Here is a 22655-nt window from a genome sequence, read left to right as displayed (position 1 = left end):
AAGAATTACCTGAAAAACAACCAAATCTTACACATCTAAAACAATACGCGCCTCTGGCGCAGATACATCGACAACCAAACAAACCAAAGGAGACCAACATAATTTACACGCATGCACTGGCAAAGACGTGTAACCGAGCAGCAACTTTGGTGCCGCTAAACTATACAACAAATAGACCAAGGGAAACTAGACAAAAAAACAACCAGATAAACACTAGCACAAACGAAAACTCTAGAAAAGAAACAAATTGTACAAGTCTATACTGCACGGCGCCGACCAATATGAATTTATCAGTGCACAATTACAATACAAGTCGGTGCTCAAGTACAAGAACAAGTTATATAGGTGCACAAGTTCAAGAGATATAGGTGCACAAGTACAAGTTATATAGGAGCACAAGTTCAAGAGATATAGGTGCACAAGTACAAGAGATATAGGTGCACAAGTACGAGAGATATAGGTGCACAAGTACAAGAGTTGTAGGTGCACAAGTACAAGAGTTATAGGTGCACAACTACAAGAGATACAGGTGCACAAGTACAAGAAATATAGGAGAACAAGTACAGAACAAATTGTCACACGAGTACCAAGGACAAACACGAACAAGTACCATACACAAAGGACAGCAAGTAAAATAGTTGCAAAAGAGTTCAAATAGCAGTCGAACACAAATTCAATTATAAAACATCAAAGGAAAACTTTGGCATACTTGACAATGTATATCTTAAAGAAACAAATATCATACAAAACAAAATACTCACAACATCAATGTTATATATCCTGCAGGGTAAATTAGGCTCCATAATGTAATTCTTCAGTGCATTTGGATCAGCACCCAATTCCCTGAAAGCCCTCTAGCAAAGTAGAGAGGAAAAAAAATCACATTTTATCATTCTGCCAAACAATTACCAATGAAAAAAAATACAAAAAAATTCCATAAAAGAAATAGAAGAAACTTACTACACTCTCACTGTACATTATGTACTTTAGGCACTGGGGACGCCGTTGATTAAGGAATACACTGTTCTCATACTGCTCTTCCATTGCAGTGGAAGCAAATACATTCATAACATAATAATGAACGTAACCACCAGGTTGCATTGATAAACCAAAATTTCTGTGAGTAGCCCATCTTCCCCTTGTTTCAACAATCCTTGGGCTGCACAACGAAACAAAACCACAACACAGCAAAAGTTTATTTAAAATGATAAAATAAAATGGAAAAACAAGTAACATAAAATAGTAGGATACCTTCTTCCGAATTGCGCTGGTAAATACTTTCGAACCCACTCCATCATATCAATCTCAGCCTGTGTGGAATCTCTAATTGACAGAAAGGGGCGATGATTTCCATGATGCAAAGTTTGACTTTGTGAAAGCCCTGTTGTTGATCCTCTATTATATGTGCCTTGTGACATGCTCGTGTTAAATCGTACCTGTTGTTGACCATAATTGCTTTGATGATACTGCGGTGTAGCACGAACATGTGGGGATCGAATCATGAATTCCGGAAAGGGAGGAGCCACATAATCAGCATTCCCACCCACGTCCTCATCATCATGTTGGCTACTATTATACAGTCCTGCACTTTGAGAGCTCTGAAAAGTTTGCTGCCCAAGCATGTTGTAAGAGCTATTATGACCAGTGCTGTAAGAGCTCTGAAGAGAAGACCCTTCATAAGGAATAGATCTCCCATGTCTATAACCAACAAACCCAGTGTTTACTCCTTGCATAGAAGAATAATTTGACAGGTGCAAACCATCAATGTTAATAACTTGGGAGGCAGGAGGGTCTGCAAAATTAACAGTCCTTGGCCCTCCATGGAATGTTTTTGCAGTTCGATCACGGAGAATGCCCTGAAAACCTGATGACAATCCTGGTTGACAGGGTTGCGACATACCAGGGCCTCCGTCTAGATACTGGCGTTGAGTACTGGATGGCACACAAACACTTCCAACAGGGACCAAATGTTCAGGCAACAAGACATCTGAGGACGAGGAATATGAAAATTTCTTCATTGAAAGCTTTTTCGCCATCTCAATCCTTTCTATTTCTTCCCAAGCTGAAGGTTCATCCAACGGGTCACATGGAACCCTATAACTTGTCTGGTCTGCTTCACTTGCCATCTTTGAGCTACTTTCCTCCAGCACAGACATCTTTTGTTTCTTCGCAGACGACTCATGCTGGAAGCCAAGGGACTGAGAAGAATTTCTCTTCGAGCAAGGGAGTGGAAGAGAGTCTTCACGACCAGTAACTGTATTATTAGAAGTGGAAACCTTAGCATGCTCATCAGCAAAAGCAGTGGGATTGATTGGAGGTTTTGCACCTGTGGTGCAATGAGAATGAGTTCCGACTCCTAGTTTATTGCCAGTTTCTTTAACTTCAACTGTTGGATCGTTAGAATTACCAGATGAGCCATCTTTGCATTCTACTCCATCCGCTGTAACACAAGCCAAAGAGTCTACCTTGCAGGGTTTCGTAGTAGAACCTGAACAACACGCAGCAGAGCCACTGCCTTTGCTAGTGGAATCAGGAAAAGCAACCTCAATCTTACCAAGGACAGCTTCATCAGCTTGACTGACATTCTCATTCACCTTCATCGTGGTCCCAGATGGCATGTTTAACCTCTCACCAGGTAAGCTCTTATCAGTATCTCCAGAATCGAGCATTTACAAGTTTCACAAGCAAGAGGACTATTCAAAAGTCCACAACAGCTGCAAACAACTCCTTTCTGGACAAGCAAGTCCAATGCTCCTTCGGATGGGAGTATTGATGGAAGATCCTCCACGACGCGATCAAGATACGCTTCGAGATTCAACAGATACTCCTTATACAATGCATTAGGTGTGTATTTGCAATTAATAGGTATAAGCTGTTGAAGCAACCTAATCTGCTTATAAACATTCTGACTAATCGGCATAATTTGCTCACGCCACATGTCATCGCACATACCAGCATTAGTAGCAATGCCCTGATTCATGTTCTGGCTTTCTGGCAAGCTGTACGTTTGGTCCTTCAATACGGAGCCTTCCTGTTTTGATTCAGATCTAACAACAGATGGGCTATCACCAATTCCGTTCGACCGGTATATATGGTCAAAATCATTGAGTATACCCAGACAATTGGCCATATTACTGAACCATGGCCTTGAAGAAGAACCACCCTGTTTGTCTTCAGATGCGCAAAATCTCCGTTCATTATAGTGGCTTGCAAGCTGCAAAACATTAGCAATCTTATTGTTGATGATTGGCTGGATTGCAGAGAATATTTCATTGTACAAGCCCTGCTGAATTTCTTTCAGGTCATCAACAGCCTGTTGCAAAAATCAAAAAATAAAATCATATAACAAGAAGATACTAATTGCAGACAGGTGGTTCAAACTATAAAACATTGCACTACAGTGCACATAAATGTCAATTAAAACAAAACATCACAATAAACGTACCAACGGATGCAATGCAGGCTTCACAAAGGAGCAAAGAAAGGTCTCAAGACCGGGATGCAGATCTCCAATGCAGAAAGCTGAAGAAACACTCTGATGAAACGGAGTTCGTCTCACATCCTTCAACTAATTATAACACACACAAAGAAAAATAAAAAAACACAGTTTAGAGACAGCACATAAACATAAAATTTTAAATCAGGTATTGCTCATCATAATATAAAGAAACACACTAACCGGTATATTGCCATAGGTTCCATCCTCCACACAAACCAAGTCAAGCTTTTCAAATTGACTAACCGTTTCTGAATCCCACACACTAATTCTTGGAACAACACTAGCAAGCTCCTTGACTTGTATATCAAGATATTCTAAGTAAGTCATCTACAGAGAAGAACAATAAAAAAAATCAGGCACTCAAATAAAATTAATCAATAATATAACAACAGCAGCTGATGAGAAACTAAAAGGCGTTACTGACCAAAGGAACTACCAAGCAACCACAAAGGGCACCCTGTAGACCACAATCAACAAATGTTTTCATCGAAACTGAAAGTTTATGAAACACTGCTGAAGACCAATCATACGAACGGATTTCCTCAGACGGACCCTCAAGTGCTGAAAGATAGTCAGGACTGGCACACTCATACGTCGTTGGACAGAGGAATGCACTAACACAGAACATCATCCAATATGTTTTGAACTCATTCTCTTCCAAGTCAGCAGACAACAAATTCATCAGCTCATTAATAGTTGGGGTAGTGCCTTCACAACACGACCGACTCCTGACAACATTTCTGAGTTCATCACTACACTTGACAGGGATGCGCCGTCCACCAATAGGTATTCCCAACACTTTGTGGACACACAATGCATTGAAAGGAAACTCAAACCCACTCTTGAACACAAACATCCTCTGTGATGCATTGTAGTTGCTGACAATCCAGGCAACAAATGCCCTTGGTAACTCTTCAAGATGAAGGTCAAGGAGAGATTCTTGACCTATATCAGCAACATAACCCCTTTGTTTGGGGCTAAGGGACTTGCAAACAGCATTGAATTTTGGAAGGCTAAATTTTGTGCTGAATTCCGATGATCCAACAAGCATAGAACTGGAAAGCAGAAAACAATAACACATAAACACATGATCATGACATCAAAAAAAAAACATAAGCAAGAACAAACAAATAGGAATAAAAAAAACTAAACTAACCAAGATTTCCTCAATCGGTGCTCTTCAATTTTTTCATTAGCTGCAGATACTTTATTCTCCGTCCTTATCCTCTCCTGCTCAAGCTGGTCACGCACCATGAATTCCTGAGTCACCAATTCAGTACCATCAACTGAAACAGATTGCGTCTCGGACAATTCAGGGGTGTCCCCATCTTCACCATCACGAGGAACAGCAACTTCGTCACTCATTGAAAAACGTAAATAGGAGAAAACAACGAGAACACAAAGAACAAGCCGAAAAATCAACGGGGCACTTTATTGAGAACCCGCCGCCCACACTCAACACTTGAAGAAAAAAATCATACGACAACAGATCTGGAGAAAAATCAGACGAGAGGTTTCAGAAAACAGATCTGGAGATGTTAGCGCAAGCGTACGAGTAGGGCAAGAGAGAGAAAGAAGATAACTCCTCGGATCAGTGAGTGCCGGATCACAGCAAGAATTACGGGGACGACACAGAAGAAAAATTGGGAAAAGTGAAATAGAATCAGTCCTCCCATCCACAGTCCCACATGTCATCCACGCAGAAAAGGAATCACCAGACAGAAGAAGGACCCACATGTCATACTGAAACATCAAATCCCATTTAATGACATAAGCTGGCCCACGCATACAAGTAAAGAAAATATATCGGAGGTAGATATCTTAACTAATCCTCCACTTTTGGTGGACCCATCAGGATCACGCTTTCTATCCCTTTCTCTCTCTCCAACAGATTCAAAATTCAAATCAAGATCCAGACAAGAGGAACGACGGAGCCACCAAGGAAGACGAAGGAAGACGAACGATCACAAGCTCAAGGTAAACATCTAGATTCCAGATTCGAAGATTTCAAACGTAATATTCCCTATCCCGATTTTTCTCGTTCGACATCTGAAACCCCATCAACTACTAACATGTACTTCAGTCAATCGCAATTTTTCGATCTATTTTTTTTTTGCCAACGATTCAAAATTCGAACGTGCAGGACGAACAACAACAATGCAAGGGAACAAACAAGGGGTGGGAGAATTAGGCAACGTGCACAGTACATCAGACAGGAGTATACACATAGGTAAATTCACAAGGTTTCCTTTTCATTGGTTCTGGAATCTAAACAGTCACAGACTAACCACTCAAACAGGTGGCACTAAATAAGTTCAAATACTGGGTACTCCATCAAAAGTAGTCTTAAATTCAAGCTTGCACATTTGCTTCTGAATACTTTTTCAAAAGTAGCAGTCAAACTTCTCAACCTTCCACGCTTGCTCTTCATAGTTATGGACTTCAACACTTCATACTCGTGCAGAGCTGGAGAAAAAAAAGAGAGAGAGAGACACATCAGAGAAGATGGACGAAGCATGGGCACAACAGAACAAGGATGAAGAACAACCAATAATATGGTTGAACAAGCTGCCACCTGGAGTAAAGATACCACTAACTGCAGAACAGATGGCAAAAGTTGCAAAAATGGTAAAACTTACCAAAATCTACTCTACTTACAAGCACCTCCCCGTTACGCTATAGTGCTAAACTTTGTGATATCAGGAAGTACTAAATCACCATACTAACAAGTACTAGTAACAATGCATGGTGAAAACAGACTAACGAGTCCAGCAAGTACAGAACTACCAGTCTTGTGCCTATAATGATCAGGAAACACTAACTATAATATGACTTTTTTGTGGTTTATTTTGTAATGTTATCATACATCTTTTATTTAAAATGTACACGACATAAACTATTTTTCTTTGTTTTTGACATGCATGTACAAAAAAATTTATATTCATTGTTTTTTCAGGCAAGAATACACACGTGGAGGAATAAAAGGGAGAAAATGCAACAAAATAAACTCAAACAAGCTGAGTCACAGTACAGAGTGCAGTGTGCTCACCTCAAACGATCTCTGATAGAAGTAAAGAAGGAAGAAGATTCCAGCAACAGCTCAACAATGGAAATGGATAGAGAGACGAAGGAAAAAAATCTGCTAACCTCTGAGAAAATCAATCAGTATGCGCCCTCCTACGCTTGTCCAAGAGAGCATCCTTCCCTGCTTGCAAGCAACATCAAATCAATCGCAAAAGTTCACAACGAAGGTTGGTAAAATTAATTAATAGACATGGCAATGAAAATTCACAACTAGATTATATTGAATCAATTTAACAAATATAATTAAAATTGATTATTTTATGAGATAGTAGTATTATTGACTGTCAATCGTCTTACAGGGTGCCGATGGCAACAATGTGAAACAAAAGCATCATGAAGAATCAGGAAAGCATAATTATGTGTCAGCAACAAGCAGCCAGAGCAGCTCAGCTGCACCAGCGGAAAAATACATGCAAAGAAACTCATCAAGTTATGAGGTACGTAACAAAGCTTATAGAAGCTAAGTACAAAATCAAAAAAACTGTTAGGATAAATCCTGGTAATTATTTATCCATTTTTCAGGGTTTATTCAAAGAAATCGAGGACGATGATATGTCTGACGACAACAACCACACACAGATCAAGCTAGTAGACAAGCACAAAGCCTCCCGACAACAATCTCAACAAAACAAAGAAGACATCAAGAAGGCATGTATATTACAGTTAATCAACAATTCTCGCAATGGCCAGAAAAGTATCTGTGGTTAAAAAATAGCCTGACAAAATTAAATTTATATCCAATTCACAGGAGGTATATAGCGACCAGGCAAGAATGAAACAACATACAGGACCAAGCAGCAGCTACGGTATACCAGACAAACAGAATGACAGGAAAACACACATGCAACCAATACCAGAAAAAATTATCAAGGTACAATTCAAGAATTATATTCAAGATAAATGATGATTATGCAATTTGGAGAGACATCAGTAAACCAGTAATCTAACACAAAGTTTACTTGATTTACTTATTTGCAGGAAATGAAGTTTGCTACAGCCAACAACAACTCCAGTGATAGCACAACAAGCAATACAAAGGTAGTAGCTACATGTATGTATTATAATTACCAATTACATTTAAATTAATGAATTAAAAAAATTGTATGCCTTTAATTTACAGGAAACATATGAAGCATACACATGTACAGAAACATCGGGAAACAAACTCATCGATCATCAGGTAATTACTTTCGATATAAAAAACAGTGCACACTTTGTTATTTGTGGAAATAAACATTAAAATATCTAAACATCTGGAACACCACCTTCCCAAACTCATGCACAATATGAATGTTATGATTTCAGGAATCCAGAGGAATGGGAAGTACCGACGAAGAAACAAGTGCCTCAAAGGAAACAAATCAAAAGGAAGCTTATTCATCATCGCAGAACCACAGCACAGGAGAATCAAACTCGCCCTCGGAGGAACAAGCTTCTAAGCAAGAAACTAAAGAAGAACTGAAGGATGATGATCCAGAAATAAATCCAGATCCTCCAACAAAGATGGAAGAGGAAATGGACAATATGTTCAGCACAGATGACTACCCAGCAGTTGAAGAGATTATGAGTGCAGCTATACCAAAGGAAGGTGCCCGTTTCAAAACAAGAGACGATGCATTCTATAGATACGCTCTGTATGCAAGAAAGGAAGGATTTGCAGTGAAGAAGTTCAGCAGCAAGAGATCAGGAAAAAACGGAGAAATGTACATGCAAATGTTCGCATGTAACAAAGAAGGATGCACAAACACAGATGCCAAACCATCGTCGCATAGGAGAACAAATGTACTACTGAAGACTGGCTGTAAAGCACACATAATTGTAAGACAATTTGATGGATACTGGTACATCAAGAAGGTTCACTTAGAACACAACCACCCGCTGGAACCAACAGACTATCTAATTAGGTTTGCACACTGTCACAAAAGGATGACTGATCTCGACAGGAGATTAATTCATCTACTACAGATGGGACGTCTGCCACCAAGGAAGATGATGTTAATCTTTCGGTCGATCAGAGGGAAATTCCGTGGAATACCCTTCGATGCTGTTGATCTAAGCAACATAAAGAGTAAACAACAACAAATAGAGAAGGACCATGACATCCGAAGTGCAGAACGCTTCAAGACACTCCGAGAAAAGATGCACGGCTTCTATCATGACATGGAAATAGACAGCGAAAAAAGAGTTCGCAGCCTGTTTTGGATGGACGCAATGTGCGTAATGAACTACAAGCTGTTCGGTGACTACATATCTTTCGACACAACTTTCAGCACAAATAAGTATGGATTACCATTTGTTCCTATAGTTGGGGTCAATAATCACTGACTCCACAAAGATCTTGTTTGCCGTTGCTTTCACAAGGATCAAACAACAGAAACATTTATATGGGTTCTGGAAACATTTGTTCAGGCCATGGGTGGAAAAGAACCAAAGACAATAATAACAGACCAGGACAAAGCAATGAAGAAAGCAATACAAACAGTTCTAAAGTCTACAACCCACAGGAACTGCTACTACCACATCGTGACCAAGATGAGTCAGAAAGAGAGCACCTTCTTTGCAAAAAACTCAGGGCTGTCGGAAATGCTAATGTACATTGCGAAGAACGCATTCACACCAGATGAGTTCGAAATGGGATGGAATAAAGTGATAAAGGATTACAATGCTGGCGGAGAAGAACACCTAAGCAAGTTATTCAGGATAAGACACAGGTGGGTACCAGCGTACTTCATGGATAAATTTTACCCATTCTCATCAAGCACAGGAAGGAGCGAGAGCACAAATAACATGTGGAAATGCTATAGCCAGCACACAGACACAATAACAATGTTCCTTGAGCAATATGAGGTCATACAAGACAAGTGCTTATCTGCCCTGGACAAGAAGAAGCTCACATCAACACTGAAAACAGCAAAACTAGTAACAAGACATCCGTTTGAGAAGCAAGCTCTTGAACAATTCACGCATGAAATATTCGAGAAGTTCCAGATCGAGATCACAAACAACACGGCATTCAAGGTAGATGGATCACTTGAACCTGGTCGCCACCTGCGGCTGAAAAGAATAGTGAAATTCTACAACCACATGGAATTCAAAAGGGAGTTGTTTGACGTCACATTTGACGATGAAAAAAAGAACTTCATGTGTTCCTGCAAAAAGATGCAGAGGGATGGTATACATTGCTGCCATGTAATAAAAGCAATGGTTCACATGGAGATCAATGATTTGCCAGAGAATTTTGTGATTAAAAGATGGAGAAAAGACATAGACATGGAACTCGCAACATTAGGAAATGTCGCAGATGCTTCTTGTGGAGATGAAACACTAAAGTTTGCCGGTGTGATGAGCCATATGGCAGAACTTTGCAACAAAGCGTGCCCAAATGACAAAGCATAAAATGTCATGATTCAGTGTATGCGTGATATGGAAACAAAAGTGCTGACAGCAATAAGAGAAGATGAAGGAGCTAAAAAACTACACGATGAAGAAACAGGTAGCAACGAAACATTACGTGACCCACCAATGTCCGACAGAAGAGGAACAAAAAGAGGAGACAGAATGATGCCAGGTTCAGAAAAAAGACAGAAAACAAGACAAATAAAATGCGGACACTGCAAAAAATCAGGACACAACAGAACAGGATGTGAAGCACTGAAAGCACAAATTGCAGCAGAGACAGCACAGGCAACAGCACAAGCAGCAGCAGCAGAAGCAGCAGCATCACAGCAGAGATATACAAGCAATACAGCACATGATCAATCAAGCAACACACACAGAAATAACGATAGTAACACAACAGAAAGAACAACACAACCAGGAAACACGTACGGTATGTACTACCACAACGGAAGAATAAGATGCAACATGGAATATCTAGTTTTTGGTACAAGAAACATATTAACAAGGTAAGTGTGCCCATGAAGTTACTTTGTCAGTGATGAAAACCTACTGATGCAAATAATCTGCTTTTTCCGACAGGCTAAACATAAATTTAAAATCTATTTATTTTTGCAGAGGTCGACAATGAACAAAGGATATCAAAAGGAGAGCAACAAAAGTAGGAATAAATCAAGGAGGAGGCCACAGGAATATTTAGAATATATGATACAGAAAATGGAAATGGATATGTAATGTTCTTATCTACTTATTTTTGTACAATCAAGTTCACTTCATTGACTTCACTGGTGAATAAAGGTTAACCATTAAAAAACAGTACTTACTTTTGAATTCTTCGATCCTGCGTCACAGACGAAACTTGCCAAATAATCAGGAGAATCATAAGTGAGCATCATTCCGGTGAAGAACTATCGAAAACTTTCGATGTCAGCCTGAAAAACACAAAACAACACAATGATTAGTTATCTTAAACGAAAAATGCACAAAAATTCAGAAAGCACGAGCGCCGAACGAAAAAGTTCACAACTACTAAAAAAAGGATGCACAAGTACTAAAAAGAACCATTGACATGTACTATTATACAGTGAACGATAACTAAAAACCTGTCTTATATACTATTAAATAAAAGTATGAACACAACACATTACCTACCTTGAATACATCTGGGTAAAAATTAGCCTTGAATATCCAAATGAACCTCATTGCATAGATACCACAGTCACGCCTCGTGCTTTTCCTAATGGTCAGAAAGAAAGAAACAACTAAATCCAAACACAGTAAACAATATAAAATCATAGTTCACATTAAGAAAAGATGATTACTCTGAACAAGAAGGGGTGCCGCAAACTTTTATCTTGAACGATGAGATATTTAATCCCTCGACACCATGAAGATGACTGTAAAGTTTCTTGAATGATTTGCACTGAAAGATTAAAAAATAAAAGTTATTGTTGTCATGTGCAAATAATTATTTAAGTAGCTAGATTGCAACGAAAACCATACAATTCTTTCAGTAGAAGCCATCTGAGATTCAGTCAACTTCAGTGAGCTAGACACTCTAAATTTCCTGAAATGGATGTCGACAAAGATAACTCACCAATGGCTGTAATCGCAACAAGCAATGTAGACCTGTTTGAAAATAAACAATCCCACGAGAAATAAGAAAGCATTCACAATACTTGTAATAGAAAAAATATAAGCGCAAACAAAACATGACAAACATGCCTCTTCCCTATCCAAAACATAGTACTTCAGATCATGTTCTGCAAAACTTGCAGCAAGATGAATAGGGTCCGCCTCGTCCACATCAAGAATATGCTGGAAGAAACAACAAGAAAATGTTTAAAAAAATAAATGCTAAAAACATTTAGTTAAAAAATAGATAAATCTAAAACATATACACATGACGTACCGCCAAAGAGCTTGGAATAAATAAGAAATCAAGACCATCGTCAACGCACTTAAGAAAGACATCCATAACAGAAGGATCCATGAAACCACCACCCTTCATAGCAACGTAGAAATTATGCCAGCTGATAGACTTTCCACCAACTTCAAGTATTTTCTCGCTACTACAATTGTTAAAAACAACAGGAATAAACATCCGTCTATACAGAAAAAAAAAAAGATGAAAAATAAATGGAAAATTGAATTCCAACGCTTACCCTTCAATGTAATTCATAGGAGCCTGAAGTACATCAGCAAACAACATTCTATGCAAAGCAGTTACAGGAACATCCTCTTCCCCATCTAGCTCCTTAAGCTCAAGACAATCATCAGAATCGGTGTCTGCATAAGCATCATCCTCCTGTGCCATAGAACTACTTCCAACAACATTTTCAGTTCCAGGCTCCTTTCGCTTGCGAGTACATGGCCCCCCACGATCAAGACAACATTCCTCAATACAATAATCATCAGGTTCAGGATCTTCGTCCATGAAAGGCTCGTTAGTACCATCATTTTTAGTGTCAGGATCCTTTCCCTTGCAGGTACATGGCTGCTTCTTCAACTCAATTGACAAAAGAGAAACCATATCACGCATCTGATCAACAAGAACACGTCCCATTCTTATCATCGAGGAAGTGAAGAAAGTCTTCCACATTTCTCTTAGCTTACAACGTAACTGTAAATAAAAAACACAATTAAGAATGCAATTTACAATAACACAATAATTAAAAATCAAAAGACATAATAAAAAACCTTACATCATTATGCATTTCACCAGGAAACATATCTGAGATGTGACGATCGACTGCTTCACGAAGATGGTCAGGAATATCCGCACGAGAGTGAAAACCTGGATCTGCCATCTGTTCCAACCTGAACAAGCACTGGAGAACACTAAAATTAGTTCAGGTACGATGTGTGCAGCTTATCACTTTTGAAACTATAAAAAAAGGAAAACAAAAAAAGATTACAAGAGAAACCACACAAACCACCTATGTCGTATCAATTGCATATCCTCACTACACATCTAAAACAATACGCGCCTCTGGCGCAGATACATCGACAACCAAACAAACCAAAGGAGACCAACATAATTTACACGCATGCACTGGCAAAGACGTGTAACCGAGTAGCAACTTTGGTGCCGCTAAACTATACAACAAATAGACCAAGGGAAACTAGACAAAAAAACAACCAGATAAACACTAGCACAAACGAAAACTCTAGAAAAGAAACAAATTGTACAAGTCTATACTGCACGGCGCCGACCAATATGAATTTATCAATGCACAATTACAATACAAGTCGGTGCTCAAGTACAAGTACAAGTTATATAGGTGCACAAGTTCAAGAGATATAGGTGCACAAGTACAAGTTATATAGGAGCACAAGTTCAAGGGATATAGGTGCACAAGTACAAGAGATATAGGTGCACAAGTACGAGAGATATAGGTGCACAAGTACAAGAGTTGTAGGTGCACAAGTACAAGAGTTATAGGTGCACAACTACAAGAGATACAGGTTCACAAGTACAAGAAATATAGGAGAACAAGTACAGAACAAATTGTCACACGAGTACCAAGGACAAACACGAACAAGTACCATACACAAAGGACAGCAAGTACACGACAGAAATGGCTGGACACACAGGAGTACAAAACCATCTTATGAACAAGCACTGGACAAACCCTAGAACTAGTTCAGGTACGATGTGCGATAAAACTAGACCAAACAATACAGCAGAATACACAGATAGAAACCACAAGAACCACCAGAGTCGTCGCATCTGCATGTCAACACGACACGGGAAACTCAGCGGCTCCTCCAGGGCGGGTATATCGACAAGAAAAAAGACCAAGAAACCCTAAATAATAACATGCATGTCATCACGAATTGTGGAATCATGCGGCTACTACGACAAAGGGAAACCCTAACTAATGTTCCTCAGAAGGTGTGTAACCAAGAAGCAGCGAAAGAAATAGATGAAAAAAAACACGACTTTACTGAGGGAAAATGCATCTGCATCCGCCTTCCGCATATTTTCCATTTGAAAGTGCTACCTCCCTCCCATTAATTCCCCAGAAAACTCACTGCCCGGAAATACAAAGGGAAAAAACTGATTCGATCTAATCGAATCAAAGGGAAAAACCAAGATCTTAGAAAACCTAAGCAGCCAGAAAAATGCGACGGCGCTTACCTCTGGAGCAGGAAAAACGTCCGCCGACGATGAGTTGCGAGAGGTTCTCGACAGCAACGGAGGAGAAGGGAAAATAGCAGCGCCGCCGACGAGACGACGAGCCGAAAGAACCAGAACCCACGAACCTCCCAAACGACAGAAGAAGAATAAGGGAAAAAACGGAGATAAAGCCACACACGAAACGGGTCTCCATAAACCCGATAAGTGCGAAGCGGACCCGTTACGAGAAGTGGACGGTTTGTAAAATCACCAGAAAGCAACACGTGTCAAACGCGGAGGCACTCCACCGGCAAATTCCGCGTCCCACGTTCAACCACGTGGCGCGCGCGGAGCGAGTCTCTTCCCTTCCCAGAGGTCGGCCTTTTTCTAGAGTTTTCGCCCAATTCAATTAGATGGACCATCCAAACACAAATTTAGAATTGGCTACTCTCGATTCCATATACTAGTATCTTGCACAACCAAACAAAATCGACATTAGAGCCCATTTTAATTGGCATGGTAGAATGTACTGTAATGAACTTTAACTAGTACGCGATTTTGGATGGCTACTGTGACATGAACTTGACATGGCTGAATAGAGTTTGTATGGATTGATTGTGAATGTGTGTACCTGTAGATGTTTTTTGCTGAAAAAATACGAACAAAATGCTACTAGTAACAATCTATCTTTACTATTATATTCGAGTTGGTACGTCATCAAAAATGTTTGATGTCAAAGATTGGAGACATCTTGACCATCAAATCTTACTAAACGTCTTCCGCTTGCCATCCAGCCATCCGTTATATACTTACCAAAACAAACAACAACAGAGAAGTCACCTCGGCAATCCATCACGGAAATAATGGGAATCCATTTATGGGACTGTTGGGCTCGCCGGGGAAATCCATTTACTTGCCAGAAATTAATTACAATCAGATCGGCAACTGGCAATCCATCACGGGAAAATCCATTTATATGCTTTCCCAGAAATACAATATTTACAATCACGGTATCGAGCGGTGTGCTCGATTAGCAATCCAAAACCAGATACTTACAATCACGGCAATCACGGCAATCCATCACGGGAATCAATCACGGGAGCAAGCAATCAAAATAAATCCCACAAATTATATGCTTTCCCAAAAATTAATAGTTACAATCACGACAATCCATCACGGGAGCAATTTTGGAACGGGACCAAGCAATCTAAATCAATCCCACAATTTTGGAACGGGAGCAAGCAATTTTGCCATACAACCGGATTTGCCACACCATCAGCAGCGCGCACTTCACCTAGCAATTCTGCGAAACCAATCAACACAGTCTCCTGGGTGACATAGAACGGGATCGCACTGCAGTGTTGGCAAATTTTGCGAAATTTTGCGAGCACCGCAGCGTTGTCTATCTCCTCTTCAACAAATTTCTTCGGCACCGCTCATGTTCTTCTCCCAACGTTGACTGCGCGCTCCAATCGTCGTCTGCCGGTGGTAATCAAACTCTATGTTTGCATACATATACTGCAAGGAAAAATGTACCCAAAGTGATGAATATATGCATGTCTCCTATATATGAATGGTTAATTTAGTCTCCAAACCACATATGTGGCGCATCTAACCTTTCTATGTTTTCAAACAGATGAGAAATAATTCCACTGAATCTCCGCCGGGGGAGCGTACCCCGTTGTCTTATCTAACCAACACAGCTGCAAGTGGCACAAATGGAACAAGGCAAACGAATTGGTACAATCGATTATCTGCAGATAAGAAAATAGAACACCTAGAGAATTTGTGGATAGCCCACCAACAAAAAAAACTTACTTCTCTAAGCCTTGCAAATAAAGGTAGTAATCATCTTTCTTTAAGTTGATAAAATTTTAGTGCTATGATCATTGAACGGGCTCATTGCTGATTATCAGGAGAGCATACGGCTTTCAAATACCATGATGAAAGATCACCAACACCCTATTACATCTCTTACCCAAGGTAAATTTCTTGCACCCTATTATACATTGCGTTTACATCATGACATGTTCTTCCTTGTACGTTTGGACAATCGGGGGGAAAAACAAAATCTGAAAGTTAAATCCCGTGACAATAAATGGTATAATCAAATGTCTCCTATGGCGAAAGAGGAACATCTCAAGAAGCAGCGGATAACCCACGAACAAAAAAAAAATACAGCTCTAAGCCTTGGTCAAAGTGAAAATGCATTGCTATGATTTCATCATGTTTAATATTTTTTCCTCACATAAAGGAATGGGTGCAGAGCTCTAAACTGTATCTAATAAGTTTGAGTCTTAAGAAAATTCAGGACATACTTAGGATCGACAATGACTGCTTCAACTTCGGAATACGTATATTGGCATGCGACAAGGTCCTGCAGTTGGTAGAGCCTGATGTGCACTACATGGATCTACGTTTTTATGTAAGTTACTATAATTACTATAATATGTATTTTTATTGTTATTACTATTTGTCTAAATAGTTCTTTCTCAGACGGCGATGTTGGATTCCGCGCAAGGTGCAAAATGGCGAGTAAAGCCAAATATCCAGTCGCTGGCAACATTGTTCGATAGTTGCCCTGGGATAGACTACAAAAATTTCTTCACGCAAATTGGTAAATATATTCACTTATCCAATGGTGTCACATTATAAGTGTTTCTAATTGTTATCTTTTTTGAAGGTTTTGCTTCATTATGCATCGAGGGGCCATTTTAACTTGTTTTCCATTGATAAGCATGAATGTTGTGTGTCTGTTATTGATCCTCTTTCTGTGCATCCGTCAATGGAGAGTAAAATGGTTCGATCACACCACATGCAATTGATGTTACAAAGAATTGCAATCTACTTAAGCGATGCACTTGAATTAGCACAACCTGCTTGGGATGCCGATATATTTTTCTAACCAGGTAGGTCACCAGTTGGTGTTCCGCAAAATCCAAGCATGTGAGTATCTCTAAAAATAAATCTATATGTTTTACTTTCTTCATTATAAAATATAATGATGAGATATTTATGTGCAGAAATGCGTCTGGTTATTTTATTTTTTATATTATATTCTCATGGAATGGTAAAGAAGTGGTTCATTCAATATGCACGGTGGGTATTCTATGTTGCACTTTTCATTTTTTTTCCGGTACAATTATACATGCATGCTAATAATAAGTATTGTTGTGCAGAATGTTTTTAAACTCAAGAAGAATTTTTTGGTACGCTTGCTCCAGTACCATAAAAACGAAGCACACGAAAATATTCCATACATTGTACGACATACTTTAAGGAGCATCGAGGAGGACATTTTTTTAATATAGAATAGTTAGTGGAATGCTTATTCATATTCAAATGATGTCAAATATAATGGTTGCCAACATATACTTCAGACGGGTTAGAATCTTATGAGTTTTTTTGAATTTCTTGTGTTATCTTTTTAAAGTTTTACAACTATTTTATTGACACATTGCGAGAGAAAAAAAACCGTAGCAACGCACGGCATTCAACTAGTACCTAATAATAAAGGAGCTAAGGTTCCTGCCAAAATTTTCTTCCAACTTTTTATTGGACGGTTTTACCCTCCCACCGAACTGCATTTTACACATTGATGCCATTGAACCGTTATTTCTCTGTCCCTCACGAACAGGGCCCTTCCTCTCGAACAGAACACTGCCCCACCTGCTCGATCTTCGGCCAGACCGGAGCCGCCGCCCTCACCCGACCGCCCAGAGGAGGAGAGGCTTGCCCGCCCTGGATTGACGAGGTCGGCCAGAGGTTCTCCTCATGGGGCGGGGCGTGGAGGGCCATGGATCCTAGGCCGGCTCTCCGCCGCAATGGATCAGGACTGCTGATTGAGCTCAAGATCTCCGCTGCCATGAATGGCGGTCCAGTACTCCACCAAGCTGGAGGTGAGGGAGGGAGGCGCCGATTCAGGGCGAGGCAGGGGAGGTGCGGCCGTAGTATTTCTTAGCGCGACAGATAACGACGACCCGGCGCCGTCCGCGTTCCCCCGAGAACGACCGCCCTTGCCCAACTCCGGAGTTTCGCGGGCGTGCCTCGCCTCCATCCCAGTTTCGCATGTGTGCCTCATCTTCATCCGGATTGAATCGAGGGAAGCGGATGTGCCATGGCCAGCCTGATTAGAATCAGTGGCTGGCTAGAGCAGATGTGTTGCTGGGCTCTGCGTTAAAGCGCTCGTTGTGTATGGACCATGAGCCACATTTCTAATTTGTCCATGTGAGAGGCCACATTCGTCGACCATGGCTACAAAATAACGCCTCTTCAATAATCTTTTTTTTTTTGTGAATTGCCTCTTCAATAATCCCACCTCGCTAGAGTATACCGAGTCTAGCTGCTTTATATACGTCAGTTTCTAGGACATCTTTATATACGTCAGGTTCTAGGACATAACAAGCTGTCTTGGAAACAACAAGCAGCAGCAGAGCGATTTGGATGGAATAGAGAGAGCAAAACTGTACGGAATAGATGGATAGTGCAAAAGTACCACGACCACGGAGAAGCTCTGTTGAGCCACGAAGAAGGCCAGAGCGAGCTGACCCTGAAATAATACGACGGCGGTGGAACACGAGACGGAGATCATGTGGTTGGGGGAGCCGGTGGCTCCGGTCAAGGTGAATTCTGTTAGATCGATGGATTACCTATATGATGGGGATCGATGGCTGCGATCCAAGGTCGAGCACGAGAGTGGGGGAGGCTCGGTATCGCGACTGAAGTGCGGCTCAGACCTCCACTGGTCGCTAGATGCAGTTGTCCCGGGATGGCCCTGCCACACAGTCCAAATTGGGGGAAGCACATTTGCTGAAACACACGGCTGTGCTTGAACTCCTCGCAAGTATTAATCTTCCTTGGCGGGAGAGAGCCGCCGAGGGTGGGAGGCAGCGACACAGGAAAATCTTTATCCCTTCAAAAATTTCTCATTTTAATCCTTTTTTTTCTTCTATTCTAGACTGAGATCTCTTAATTTTTTGAAAGCGTTTTAGTTCTGATATGTTTCTCACGCCGTTAGTCCCATCCTGCCCACATACAGCAAGCTCCACCGGTTCATATACGTCTCAGGTTGTGTATAGTATCAGCAAACCAATTAAAAAATCAACAAGCAGTCGCAACGCTGTTAGATTAAAGGAGATATATATGGTGTCAGATAATTAAACATGGTGAATGATTGAAGAAATTATGTGATCACATGCAAGTCTGTATAGACTATCTCTTTCGAGAGAGCACGGTGAACCTGATTGAGTCATCACGTGTATGATGTATCAGGTAAAAAAGCATTGAGTTAAATTCATCCCTAGTCATGGAACTTGTTGCCCAAAATCAGTTTGGTCATTGTACAACCAGAATACGAATTTACAGTCACTGAATACGCATGGGAGATTCACACACGGTCACTGCTTGCGACGTTGCATCGTATTTGCTGACGTGGCGCTGAGTGGGAGCCCCTACCAGGTAACTTCACAGCGAGATAAGAATAGCATGCTAGAGGAGGCCGTTTTTGCAAACTGCCATCCCCTTCCCTGGCTCTCTCAAGTGATTCCCTCGCGATGCGCCCGAGCCGCCGACTTCTGCCGCCCCGGCTGTTGCCGGCCGTCCCCGGTACCGCCGCTCTTGTCGTGGTATCGTCACGGCATATGCCATAGGGTGGCTAACGAAGATGGTTCCTAGGAGATCTCACGGCGGTATCCGAATGCGGGTATGGGGACGAGCGACACGGCGACGTACCCAGGTTCGAGGCCCTCCGATGGAGGCAACACCTCTACTCCTGCTATGAGTGTATATGATGATCACACAATACAATGTTGCTCCTAGAGCTGTGTCCGGCTGCTCCTGGGAGGCTAAGGAAGACGATAGTCTCTCTCACAGGGCAGCGCTAAGAGTGATCGATCCCCTGCACGAGAGGGGGTAGTGCGGCTTATATAGGCACCGGCACTTTACATAAAAGACCCTATAGTCTACTGGCCGGCTTGGCCGGCTCCGGCTTCCGCTCCTTCCCGAGGCACTGACGTCAGTAGCCGTTGAGGCCTCATGGCCTGTCCCATCCGGCTGCCAAAGTCAGCGGTATGGAGAGGAAGTGTCCCTGTCGCCATCAAGCACTGTAGCCAGTACGGATCGACGTACGCCATGATGGCCTGTACGGTGCGTGGCACTATTGCTCCACAGTGCCCCGCGCTTTACGGGAGATGAAGTCAGCGTGGACTTACGAACCCGGACCACCTACCCGGTTCCTTCTAGTGCAAGACTCGCCAGCCTCGAGTCGGTCTGAGGTACAAACCCCCAGTCGGATATGGCTTGTAGAAGCCGGCCCAGCTACAGCATTGGTGGCCGTAGCCAGGCCGACTAGGACCTAGAGCCAGCCGGCTTCCGGACCAGCTGGCCACGGCTCCAGCCGGCTGCTCCTCAGCCGGCCTTTGCCGCGAGCCGGCCAGTGGCCAGCCGGCTGCTCCGCGTCCATTGCCCTACCCGGGGTCTTCCCCCCGACATTAGCCCCCGAGCTGGCAAGGTCCTGCGTTTAGAGGGACCTAGGCAGGTTTTCCTGGCTTTTTAATCTCTTCAATATACTTGACGGCGCTCGGAGGGGCCGACTGAGAATTTCCATTCAGCCGGTTGCGCCCTCATCCGGCTCGTTTCGGCCGGCTGCTCCTAGCCGGACGCTATCTTTACTTCCGTAGCTTTTGCTTTTTCACAAGTCTTGATGACGTCTCCACCTTGCTGGGGAAGTTTGGGGCCGGATTGAATTTAATGTCTGGCTCCGGCTTGAGCGCGCCGGAGTCTCCGCCGCCTCGGGTCCTGCGCCCGACTTGACCGGTCTGACGTCGGGCTGCTGCTGCCGCTTCGTCTGGTCACATCAATGTCTCCTCCGGATCCGGTGCGGTCGTGGGAGACGTGGTGTGGCGCTTTCCGGTAACTGCAGCGGTCGTGGGGGAGCGTTACGGCGCAATAAATCCGGGGACGTGGCCACGATCGCCACTTGGAGGCCAACCGCCCGCCGCGGGCGGCTATAAATGCCGCGGGTGAGGGCACCGAGGCGGCCACTGCCCTCACTTCATCTTCCTCGCGCTCCTGCTCCTCGCGTTCTCTTCCTCGCGCTCGAGCCACTTGCTGCTCCGGCGAGCGTCTCCTCACTGGCGAACTCCGGCGAGCACATCTCCGCCGATCCGCCGCCGCTACTCCGACGAGCCGGCGCCACGGGGCCTCGCGTTTCAACGGTGCGTCCTCCGCCGCCGCCGTCGCCGCCGTCGCGAGGTTCTTCTTCGCCCTTCCGTCTTTCTTGGTCTTCTTCCTCCTCCTCTTCATCGATGGCCGGCGCGAGCGGGTCTTGGAGGGGGTCTTACATGAGGGAGGACGACATTGAGCGCTTGGTGCGCCTCCGCCGGATCCCGTCGACGGTGACCACAAGGGCGCCCGGCGCAGAGGTGGAGCCCAAGCCGGAGCCCGGCGAGCGCGTTGTCTTCGGCGCGCATTTCGACCGCGGGTTGGGCCTGCCGGCGTCCAACTTCTTCCGCCAGTTCCTCGACTACTTCGGCCTGCAGCCGCACCACCTTCCGGCCAACGCCTGCGTCCTCCTCAGCTACTACGTGGCTTTCATGGAGGCGTATGCCGGCTTGTGGCCGGACATCGACTTCTTGAGCCGCCTCTTCTTCATCAAGGCGCAAACGACCGACGGCCATCTACGGACCTGCGGCGCCGCCTCGATCTACTCCCGGCCGGGTACGCCTTTCCCCAAAATTCCGACTGTCGACTCGGTGAAGAACTGGCAGATGTCGTTCTTCTACGTGCGCAACGAGAATCCGGGCTTCGACCGGATCAACCTGCCGGAGTACAATCCGGCTCCTCCAGTCGGTCGGATCAACTGGGGCTACAACGCCCGAACGACGGACCCGGACGCGGAGGTGAGCCAGCTCTGGGATTTCCTGGGGGCCGCCGTCGCGGGCGGGCTGACTGTTGAGGATCTCCTCTGCACCGTCGCCGAGCGCCGGGTGCTGCCGCTTCAGCTGCGCACCCACAAGATTGGGCACATGTCCGGCCGGTTCGATCCGACCCGGACGTCCAAGGCGGAGCTCTCCAAGGCCCAGGTGGCCCGCCGGGTGAACAACATCACCAAGGCCAACATGCCGGACACCTAGAACTATGGGCTGGCGCCCAGCAACCGGGATTCGCCGCCTGAGCTGGTAAGTTTCGTTGTCTTGGCCGACTTCCGGCTTGCGGCTGCGTGGCCGACTTCGCCCTTCGCCGACTTCCGGCTTGCGGCTTACTTATATCTCTTCTGTCTTCTAGCTCTTCGACCGCCAGGACGTTGAGGACGGCGACCTGGCGACAAGGAGGTGGACGCCGGATCACGCCGATCCGGCTGACCAAGCCGGCGACCAGGCTGGCGACGACGATCTGCCGCAGGCGCCTGACCAAGGCGGCCAAGGGGAGCACAATCCGCCTCCTTCGCCAGAGCAGCAGGAGGACGACGAGCCGACGACGTCCACCACGGGGCCGATCCCCGCAGTGCCTCTGCGCGCGAGGCTGCCTAGCACCACGGCGACTTCGGTGCCCAAG

At 43.6% G+C, this 22655-nt stretch overlaps 1 protein-coding gene across 1 annotated transcript; it reads left to right on the top strand.

Moving 5' to 3' along the window:
* Positions 1-8995: 8995 nt before the first annotated feature.
* Positions 8996-9979, top strand: LOC139832349 (protein FAR-RED IMPAIRED RESPONSE 1-like). The gene has a single exon (XM_071822081.1). The coding sequence runs from the start codon at positions 8996-8998 to the stop codon at positions 9977-9979; it is 984 nt and encodes a 327-aa protein (XP_071678182.1).
* Positions 9980-22655: the final 12676 nt, after the last annotated feature.

Source organism: Lolium perenne, chromosome 6, assembly GCF_019359855.2.
Source record: "Lolium perenne isolate Kyuss_39 chromosome 6, Kyuss_2.0, whole genome shotgun sequence".
Taxonomy (NCBI): domain Eukaryota; kingdom Viridiplantae; phylum Streptophyta; class Magnoliopsida; order Poales; family Poaceae; genus Lolium; species Lolium perenne.
Note: the sequence above shows the minus strand (reverse complement) of the source record. Positions and strands in the feature narration are given on the sequence as shown.

Coding starts and splice junctions, on each gene's coding strand:
- LOC139832349 (XM_071822081.1), top strand. CDS start 8,996: ATGGGTGGAAAAGAACCAAAGACAATAATAACAGACCAGGACAAAGCA.